Source organism: Varanus komodoensis, unplaced genomic scaffold (assembly GCF_004798865.1).
Source record: "Varanus komodoensis strain SLA01 unplaced genomic scaffold, ASM479886v1 scaffold13_3, whole genome shotgun sequence".
NCBI lineage: Eukaryota > Metazoa > Chordata > Lepidosauria > Squamata > Varanidae > Varanus > Varanus komodoensis.
The window spans coordinates 12,417,859-12,429,128 of NW_025335409.1; the positions used below are offsets into that span (position 1 = coordinate 12,417,859).

At 44.3% G+C, this 11,270-nt stretch overlaps 1 protein-coding gene across 1 annotated transcript in view; it reads right to left on the reverse strand.

Moving 5' to 3' along the window:
* Positions 1 to 10,854, reverse strand: part of PTPN12 (protein tyrosine phosphatase non-receptor type 12) — a 75,103-nt gene extending 64,249 nt beyond the window's left edge. The window contains exon 1 of the mRNA XM_044423381.1: positions 10,537 to 10,854. Within this exon, the coding sequence (XP_044279316.1) occupies positions 10,537 to 10,635 (99 nt within the window). The 5' untranslated portion in view covers positions 10,636 to 10,854. The remainder of the gene's footprint in view (positions 1 to 10,536) is intronic.
* Between the last annotated feature and the right edge of the window lie 416 nt (positions 10,855 to 11,270).

Consider the following 11,270-nt stretch of genomic DNA (forward strand, 5'->3'; position numbering starts at 1 on the left):
CGACAGGAGCACCAGTCTTGTCAGCCGGAAACTCCCCCAGGGCTTTCAGGAATCCATCCGTATCCATCCGGCTCCGGGGGCGGACCCACACAATCGGATCCGCACCCTTACAGAGGGAGAGGCCACTCTCGAGCACAAACCTCACCAGGAAGTGATCTGACCATGACAGGGGAGTCAAACATAAATTCCTCACCCTCAGGTCACCCTCTTCCTGCCCTGTCAAGAAAACCAGGTCCAGAGTGTGTCCACGTTCATGGGTCGGGCTGGAGACATGTTGAGACAGCCCCATGGCTGTCATGGAGGCCATGAAGTCCTGAGCTGCCCCGGTCAGACCAGACTCGGCATGGAGATTGAAGTCCCCCAGGACCAACATCCTGGGGGTCCTCAACACCAGGTCCAAGACGGTCTCCGTCAGCTCAGGCAGGGAGACTGTTGGGCAGAAGGGTGCACAGTACACCAACAGAATCCCCAATCTGTCTCAGTCGCCCAACACCAAGTAGAGGCACTCCAGCCCTGGCCTCGAAGGGACCAGAAGTCCCATGAGAGAAATGGTGGCTCGGTAAACCAAAGCAACCCTCCCTCCCCTCCCCTCTGGGCATGAACAGTGCTGAACCAGATACCCGGGCGGGCACAGTTGAGAGAGGGCAACATCACCCCCCTCTCCCGCCCAGGTCTCCGTTATGCAAGCCAGGTCAGCCCCCTCCTCCACAATCAAGTCATGGATGAGGGAAGATTTATTATTGACTGACCTGGCATTGAGCAGCAGCACCGTCGGGCCCGAGGGGCGGTTGACAAGGCTACCTGGCACCCTCTGGCTGGGGGCAGAACCAGAAAGAAGGACAGGTGTCAGCCATCTGTCCCTCCTTCTTCTACGCGGACATGTTAAATCCCCACCGCTGTAACATCCATTGCCCGTGACCACGCCAATGGCAGCGCCCGCGCGCTCCCCAGGAAACATAAACGTCGACATGGCCAGGGACGACTCCATTACTCATGGTTTAAACAAATGTGAGTTTGGATCTAATGGTGGGGAGAGCAGGAGAAAATAAAATAAATAATAAATAGCAATTTGTTTAAAATCAGAAGCTTTTCTCTCTCCTTGGCAGGCATGAAAATGGAGGGGAAACCTGAGGCTCACCACTGTTCATTCACATAGCAGAAAACCATATTTTGCTACGACAACTGAACTGCCCCAGCAAATCAGACACTAAAACTGTATTAAAATAGGCAGTTAGCTTATAAACAACATAAATCGTAACTTTATTTGCACATTATGGTGACTGTCAAAACAGCTCATTCCACACGCTCAGCAAGACATTTGACTTTTCTGGACATATACACATGAAACTGCAAGCTACTTCTGAAAGTCAAGCGAATACTTTTACTTTAGTCAAATAAACAAAAACCAAAACTACATTATCTATTAAAAAGGACATGGGAAAAATATTTGTGGCAGTCTTCCCTGATCAAGAATAGAATCCTTTCTATTATTAGGCTTAATTTGGCTTGGTCATAGAAATGAGGGGGAAAACGCAACTCTCTTTTCCACTAGCTTTCCTTCAGCTCATTTCATTTATAAATTTAGTCCCATTTCTGTTCATTTGGACCAAATTGCTCCATGTGATAGTTACACTTTATGACATCCATATGGGCAGAGGCCCACTACTCCCACTCCACAACTCGTTCATCTCTCCAACTCCTTGTCCTCACAGATTTCCCACTCATTTTACCAGCACTCCCACTGCCCTCTCATTAGAAGATCTCTTGACAACAGTCCTGTACTAGGATGAGAGGAAGAATGAAGCGAAAACAGGCAAATAAAAGGGAGTGGTGGGCAAGGTCAGAATGAGCGTCAGCTAAGTGTCAATAAGTTATAGTTAGAAGAGAGACAGTTATAGAAGTCAGCAGGATGAAGGAGAAAGATACAGACAAAAAGCCAATTAGGACAATCACTGAGAAGTACAGTCGATTATGTTAGGTCATCAGACAGAAGTATTATTTCTTTCTCTTTATTAATTAACTATGTGGACTAGATAATATATTCCATAAATAAATGTGTGTAGTCATTTAATTACCTGCAGTGTTCTGGTCTGGGTAGAATCTAGGAGTAACATCTCATTCCACATAATAGCTTTGAGCATAACAAGAAAAAGTCGTACTGTTCTCTGTAACTCAGCAGGCACCGAAAGAAGTTTATTTGGCTTAAAATTAAAGCAAGTCTGAATTCAGTACACCCCGCTGAGTGACTTACCCAATCACCTCTAAAGGCCAATGCCTTGTAGGGAACCCCTGGAATATCAATAGTCTTCACCCTCATTACTGCTTAAGCTCTGAAGTTAATTCTGTACAGTAGTATTGGAATTCATTGTCAGTGTGCTGTATCAGAACCCTACCTCCTTCAATTTTTTACCCAATCTCCACTTGCTTTCTGATAGTATTCCTATCTTGCTCTTGGCAACATCAACATTCATGTCTATAACTATACCAATCAGCAGCCTCCTATCCCTGTTCTCTTTTAGCTCATGACTATGGATTTCCTTCCTTAGCCACAGCCATTCTTAAACATATGTAGATGCATTATACCCCAGGTCCCCACACTTTTTGGAATCATGGACACCTTTGGAAATTTGGGAGCTATGAACACTACTGAAAAAAGGCTTAATCAGTGGATTGTCACTATGGTGCCTACCTGTCACATCTATGGATCTTTTGTTTCATGTCCATTGGCCACTGCAACATCCCTTCAATAAGGGACTTGTACAATTTGGCCAATTGCTGGTGTGATTACAATGCAGCCAACGAGTCCTCTATAAATGTTGGCAATGTCCAGCCCATTTGCGTTTTTGAAAGGAGATTATAACACAGATAAATGTCATACTAGAACCATTTTAAAAGCTCACATACATCAGTGAATATTAAATTAATTCCATGTTTAATGGCACAAATAGAAAGGGAAATGATTCTCTGTAGGCTTTTGACTGCTGATAAGAGTGTACCAAAAAAACTGAAAGTAAAAACTCACCTCCCATAAAGCAATGGAATGAGAATGTTGTAATTCTTTCGCTATATGAATAGGTGCATATAGATGCCACCATCAAATGGATAATTATTTGGATATTTAGTCTATATTTGATTAATCCTACATATAATTGCTAAAAACTTATTTGAAATTAATACACCTATGTATATTTTTTTAAATGGCCAATATAACCACATTAAATGTTTTTCCAGGTGCCTGCTGGCACCATGCTGGGGACCCCTGCCTTATACTAAGTCAGGTCATTCAGTAGCTAACCAAATACTCTGTATTCCAACCAGTATCAGCTCTCTGGATCTCAGACAGAGGTTTTTTTCATTACCTTTCAACTGGAGATATCTGAAAATAATCCAAGGACCTTCTGAATATTAGTACATTCATTCTGCTATTGAGCTGTGACTTCTCCCCTACTATGCTCCATGCCCCAACCCTAACCCTCTCTCTTGATAACACCTCTCTATCCATCTCTTCCACTTCTTGCAATATTTTATACACCTTTATCATGTCCCCCATACTTGCATTTTTCTACACTCGAAAGTCTCTTCCTTCATAACCCCTGCCCCTCCGGATGGTTTTGGTTGCCTTTCACTGTGCCATTCCTGAGGAAATTTCCCCTGTGAGAACCAGGACTGTTCAGTTACCCAGCTTTTCTAATGATCACCCTTTTGAGAGCAATCAGGATCATTCACCTATCATTAATGGGCTACCATGCTGAGTCACTCTCACCTGGCTCCTCCTGCCAGTGCAAGCAACTGAACAACTCAAAGACAGAGTGTTATACCATTATTTAGCCACTCCCACTGGCAGAAGGGGTCAAAGAGCATGCTTTTGGATCCAGAATAATCACCAGGGGCACAAGAGGATATGGGGGCATGGAGCTTCTTTTATCAATTGACTTACTATGCCCTTAGTTGAACATAGATTGCCTGTCCATGCCCTGATAACCTATTGTCTGGATTACTGCAATGCACTGTAGATGGAGCTGTGTTTGAAATGGGACTAGCAACTGAAAAGGGTTCAAAATAGGGCACAGTGAGATTGGTAACACAGACTAGTCAACATGGTCATATTATGGCAATACTCATCTCTGAGCCCAGTTCAAAGTGTTGAGATTCAAAGATCTAAAAGATTCGGGGACCAGGTTACCTGAAAGATTCCAGCCCTATAAACATACCTGCTGGGACTCCAAATTCATTCTTAGCAGTCCTTTGGAAGCCTCAGCCAAAGAAAGTGAGAATGGCAGCTATTAAGGTGGCCTTTTCTGTTGTGGTAGTCCAGCTATGGAATAAGCTTTCAAAATAGGCTTTTCTGGCACCTATGTTGTATTATTTCCACACCAGATCCTATTTTCCCAGGCAGTTTAGTCTTTCAGCTTCTGCTTTAAATATATTACTGTGTTTTAAATCTATTAATATAATTTAATTTATACTGCATCATTATCATTATATGTGTTTGTTGTAAAATGCCTGTTATATTGTCAGTTTTAAGTGTCATGAATGCCCCCAAAAGCTTTGCTTATTGGGCAATATAAAAATCTAATAAATAATGCTGGAATAATTAAGGAATGTGAAGCAGCACACAAGTCTGTTCACAGAAACCAAAGGTTAGACAAGCTCTGGATTGCCACTGCATGCAAATTAGGTGTATTTCGATTGTTGTTGCACCACAGAGTTGTATAAGGACACAAGAGGACATTATGATACTAGTAATTTTATTTTACTAGTATCTTTTTCAATCGTACACCAAATAGAATTTGCCTCTCTCTTGGCAATATACTGGGGCAAGATTTTCTTTGAGCCATCTACGATACCTCAAAGTTCCCATTCTTGGTCAGCCATAATCAACTCAAACCCTATCTACATACACATGATCTTTTTTGTCCCATGTGCATCTTTACACTGCTCCCCACTAATTAACATGTCATCAACATGCCTATTCTGCCTTTGAAGAGATCCTTTCAGATGCAAGACCTGTCCATCCCCACACATTCCATCTGGGACCTCACATTCTTCAATTATACATCTGAGGTTTTCCCTCTTCTCCACACTCCTCCCTCTGTAAGCTCTTCCTCTTCTGCAATACCACTTGATGAGGTGGCCAGTGTCATTCTTCACTAACATCTCCACATGTTCTCTTCACTGCATTGCCTTCCATTTCCCAATTGCCATTTTTATTATTATCCTCACCCTCCATCCTATCATAAACCAAACTCTCTTTTCAGGCTAATTCCTCACCACATTCAATCACCTCCCCCATACTCAAGAGGCACCTTCCTGACCATACATCATCCTCTAACTCAGGGGTCCTTAACCTTTTTCAACAGGGGGCCAGTTGACAGGTGCCAGCAGTGGCCGCGGGCTGCCAAGGCCGTGCTGGCGGGAAGGCACAGGCTTGTGTGGGGGTGGGGCGGGGCGGATGCACACACACTCGACACGCGGCGTGGAGACTGCGGGGGGGGGGGGTGCAGGGCAAGGTGCCGGCTTGCTTGCGAGGAGATCATTTTCTCCGATCCAGTCCAAAACGATCTCCCCACAAGCAAGCTGCCGCTGGGCGAGGCACTGACTTGCTCATGAGGAGATCGTTTTCTCCAAGCGGTTCCAAAACGACCTCCTCGTGAGCAAGGCACGAGTGTGCCCAGCAAGTGCACAACCTGTGGGACAGGCTGGTTAAAAGGGCATGGCAGGCCAGATTCAGCCCGCGGGCCTTAGTTTGAGGACCCATGCTCTAACTATTGGCTTATCTCACTCTTTTCCTTTTCCTCTACTTTCTTATCAATCTCTTTCTTCAAACTACTCTTAACTCCTTATAAAATGGTTTCTGTCCTCTGCATGCCACTGAAACTGCTCTTTTTTATTACTCTTCATTTTACTTCTCTCTTCTATCCTTGTCCACCTTGATATCTCTGGAATATCTAATAATCACTCTCTCCTGCTTGACTGGTTCCATGTCTTAGGATTCTGAAACTCCTTTTTTATTGGGTTCTCTTATTCATCAGATAGCTCATTCAACTCTGAGGAAGCTCCTCATTTGACTTGCCTTCTTCTTCCACATTTTGTTCCTTGGCTGATCCCAAATCCCATGTCCTTCAGTACCATATACATGCCAGCAACACTCAGCCATACCTGTCCTCCACCATCCAGTTGTAATGGTTAACCACAATATTAAGCTCACACACTGCATCTATCCTCATCTTGTTACAATCCCAAGATCCACATCTGCATTCCCAATTCATATCTACTCTCAAAAAGGTGAGAGCAAAAGTATAAAAAGAAAATTATGCTTTGCTTAAACTTCTGCTGAAAGGTAAAGGTATAAAGATCCCATGTAACTACAGCATGGCATTAAGTACATGGAACATTGCTTTTGCCCAAATCCTTACCACTGCATCTCCATGCTCTTCCCTCCTTCATGCCCACATTGTCTATTTCAAACATAAGCCAGAAGCAGGGATCTACCTGTGTTGACTCTTGCCTATGTAACCCCTAAGGGCACCACTGCAGCTACCATATGCAAGAACAAATAAGAGAATTAAGGCTGTCAGCGCCAAAGAGAACTACAAAAGCAACCTAGTCACTGTCAGAAAGACTTACAAAACTGTATTAGATGGATAAATATATCATGAACATCCTATTCCTTAATTAAAGGTATCCAAAGCAATATAGACCATAATTTAAAAACTATACCATATAATCAGTAAGAAATAAGATACAATTAATGATCAGTTTCTAAAGGGAATTAGCTAAGGAAGCACTAAAATGTACAGGTAATCTACAAAATTAGTTTCATAACAGAAATGTCTTGAGCAGACACTTTTAAAAAGACTATGGAAGTCATCCAAGAAAACAAAGAGAGTGGCATGGTAGGATGTAAAGTTTACTGATTCAGGAAACTTTTAAGAAGTGTTCTTGTTTAACAGAAGTTTGTAAGCTTTGCCCTGAATGCCCACATTAGCCTCTTCTGCTTCAAAAATGATTGTACCTACATTTGGCCCATTAAGATAGTGGTAAGAATGCAAGAGACAATAGAAGAACATGTACCAAGCATGAAAAACATTTACAAGGAGAAATCAAATGCTGGCACTTGCCTTCCAGTCAGGACATCACCCTGCCAACAAAAGTGTGTATAGTCAAGGCTATGGTTTTCCCAGTTGCAATGTATGGCTGTGAAAGTTGGACCATAAGGAAGGCTGAGCGATGAAGAATTGAGGCCTTTGAATTGTGGTGCTGAAGAAGACTCCTGCGAGTCCCTTGGACCGCAAGGCGATCCAACTGGTCAGTCCTAGAGGAGATCAACCCTGACTGCTCTTTAGAAGGCCAGATACTGAAGATGAAACTCAAATACTTTGGGCACCTAATGAGAAGGAAGGACTCACTGGAGAAGAGCCTAATGCTGCGAACAACTGATGGCAAAAGAAGAAGGGGACGGCAGAGAATGAGGTGGCTAGATGGAGTCACTGAAGCAGTCGGTGTGAGCTTAAGTGGACTCCAGGGGATGCTGGAAGACAGGAAGGCCTGGAGGAATGTTGTCCATGGGGTTGCAATGGGTCAGACATGACTTCACGACTAGCATAGCATAGCAGGACTGTAAGCCCAAGGTACAAAAATTCCAGGGAGACCTCCCAAATATCTTGCAAAAAGCTGGTGCCTGCATTTTTGGAGGCCGTGCATAAAAACAGCTTAACGATTTATTGGCTGAAGGATATCCCATACCTTCCAGAGGACAAGTTCATGAACTTCTGATTTCCATCAGCTGTTCAGGGGATAGTTACAGTGGTAGGGCAAAATAGTGACACACTGGAAAATGACTGAGAATAGTACACCATTCCTGTTATGTTAAATCCAAGGCAAGATACACAACTCATTCACCCAGAGCAAGGGGACAAAAACATGGGTTAGATATACAGCAAGGACTTGAGAAGGATGACACCAACAATGTTAAAAGGCAACCTTAACAGAAATGTTCAGAATAGACTATACTGGGCAGCCGTGGCAAAAACAATTCTATATCAAGACTTGAATCAAAGTACAAGGAGGAATGAGCTGATCTTAGAGAATTGAGAAGGAAACTAAAGTCAAGCTTTAGAAAATGCATGATAGTGATAAAGAATGCCAAGGTCAAAAGTAATGACAACATTTCATGCTTTGGACAATGCCTCCAGCAACATCAGAAGTGCTATAGTGGGAAAAGCCTGGGTTGAAATGTCTGTGAATTAAGAACTCCAACTTCAAATTATGATGCAACATCCAGAGAAAGATGCTGGCAAAAGAGCAGGAATTACAGGTTTGGACATAAAAGGTAAAGCATCTCTGGGATGTAATAGCCAAGGCTATTAAGGATTAATGAGATTGTCCATGAGAGTAAAGTGCAGAGCATAGAACTTGTGGCCCTCTAGACATTGTCCTAACATACCAATCTTCCTTCACCATTTGCTTTACTGGCTAGAGCTACTAAGAGCTTCAGGTCAAAACATCTGGAGGACTTCCCCTAGCATAGAGGGAAAGAAATAAGAAAGCAAGGAATTGTGCTGCTTTCTCTAAAGGGAGTAGGGAAGTTTAAAGACTAGCCTGACAAAACAAAACAAACAGAACAAATGGGCAGTCAGATGAGGACCCTTATTTTAATTTTTTAGAGAAAAGTGATTCAATGAGGATTGTCAGAACCAGAGTGTAAGATGCACCATATTGACCAAAGAAACTATTAGATTTAGTTCAAAGAAGTCTAAAGGTGGCTCTGAAAATACAAGCACTGTATTTTACACTGAAAACTGACTGGAAAAGTGGCATATACACTGAATATTACAGTATTTAATAACTCTTTTCTTCTATCATGGAAAAAACAATTTAGTCAATGGTAAATAATACCTCGGTCAGAAATGGACAGCTTGCGCCCTGCTGGCAACATGTGGTGGGGGGCAGCGTTCCTTGCAGGCCCCACATGCTCCACTACCTGGAGACTTTCCATCCCTAGACATATCTGTATTTCAAAAAAAGATTTAGTAGGTTCATATCAGTAATACCTGATTGAACTAGGTGCAAATCCCAATCTCATTTATTTGGCTTTCCAGAGCAAAAGCTGGTATGTTCTACACTTATAACAGAAAACAATGATTGCACTCATTATGCTTAGCTAACATTAGCAGCTTTAAGAAGCAGATACTCTAAAACTGGGAAGCAGGTTAAAGCCTTGGAAAATGTGCATCAATGAATCTGTTTAGAATTAACTGAACATGCAAGTTGTCACCTCTTTTCTAGATCTTTTTTCTGCTTAGCTCAAGAACAATAGAATCCTTTCAGCCAGAACAGCCATTCCTCTTTCCCATGCCTCCCCATCCGGGATGAGGAAATCACTTCCTAAAGTCCACTTCCTTTTCCATACCCCAGACCTGAAACAACTTTCAACAGCCCCTTCTTCTTGCACAATATCCTGTAGTCACCTCCCTGTATTTCAGGCCACCCCAAGAGAATTTCTGTATCCATCAGCTCACCAGATCTTTAACAGAAACCAAGCTTTATGCCTGAGTTGAAAAAAACTAGATCAGAATTCACTATTGCTTAACTGAAAAACAGACTTATAATTCCAAATACAATGTTTATAACAGAACTTTCAAGAATCTGCATTGTTATCTAAATTATAGATGTTACCCATCATTTTTACCTATCTAAAGAGTATAGGATGTAATAATCCTCTGTCTTCAAGAGCGAGCTGTAATGAGACCATATAATTGCTATAAATATGGTTATAGCAACGTGCATAGATGCAAGCTCACAAATAAATGGCTGTAAGTGTTGCAGAAGGATAAAAGAATAAGACTACAGCTTATGAAGTGCAAAAGAAAGGAACTATTAGCAACAGCATTAACCCCAATAAAAAAAAAAAAACACAAGTTGAGGTTTCGCTATAGGTAACCAGGCTAGAAGGGAAAATTCAGTGCACACATAGCCATTACATCCCGACTGCAGACCAAGAGATAATCAGACTCATAATTTTACACACTCTCACTGGACCAGAATAGTAAAGAATGAGGAGATGAAGCAGAGCGCAAACGATGAAAAGAAATCCCAGTCGTGTTTAGCCACTGTTATCTTGACCCTCTGGACAAGAGTGCCCAGGATTTATACATTTTTCCCCTTTCTGGGGGGAAAAAGGGGAGACCAAAAACAATGGCAATAATGCTCGCATGCCACGGACACCGCTGAATCCTCAGTAGCACATGCACACACCCATAGGGACGAGGAGAGCGATTCATACTAGAAGCATTCGTGTGAGGAAAGGGAAGAGGATGCAGCCCTTCCTTTCAGCGCCCTCCTCCCTCCACGCACAGCCCTGATGGAGAAATGGGAGGGGGCGCATCTACATTCCAGGATGGACCTTCCAAGGGGTTCGACCGCAGCGTCCGGCAAGGGACCCCGCTCCCCACGTCCCCGCTCCTCCTCGTGCCCCAAGCAAGGGGCATGATCCATCACCCGCCCGCCTCGCGCAACCCCCCAGCCGAAGCATACCATGAAGTCAGTGGCGAAGTTGTCTTCCCCATTGTGGTCCGTGTCCTTCATGGCCTGGACTCGCTGGATGAATTTCCTCAGGATCTCCTCTTGCTCCATCCTCCTCCTCCTCCCACTCCCTCCTGCCCGCTGTGGAGCGGGACAGACCCAGCCTGAGGAGCCGCCCCGCAAACCGGCTTTCTTGCCGCTGCTGCTTCCGCCGCCGCCGCCGCCCTGGCCCTCCTTCAACCGCCTCCCCAGACGGCCCCCCGAAAACAACTTCCCCGCTACAGCTCCGCTCCGCTCCGCTCCGCTCAGCGCAGCCCGGCCGGCCGCTCCATTCTCCTCCCGCCCGCCTCACCGCCGCCTGCCCTGCCCCTCCCTCCCCTTCTCCTCCCTCTCGCTAACGCGGCAGCCGCTACCGCCAACACCGAGCCCTAGAAGAGAAACGACACCGCTTTCCCCCGCCCTCCTCGCCTTCCCCTTCAGCGCAGACGCAGTGACATCCGCTCGCTCCCCTCCCTTCAACGTGTTGATCTGCCACGCCCGGGCATGCTGCCCCTCCATTGGTGCCACATGTCAGAGGCCCGTTGCGATTGGCTGTGCTGCTCGTCGGTCCCTTCCTTCCTACCTCTGGAGAAACTTCCTTTTCCCCACCCCTGCGTTATTCCCTATGGATAGGATCTTCCCTACGCTTGATAAATAGAACTGTGGGATGTACCAATCTGGTCTGATAGCGGGGAGAGCAAGGAAAA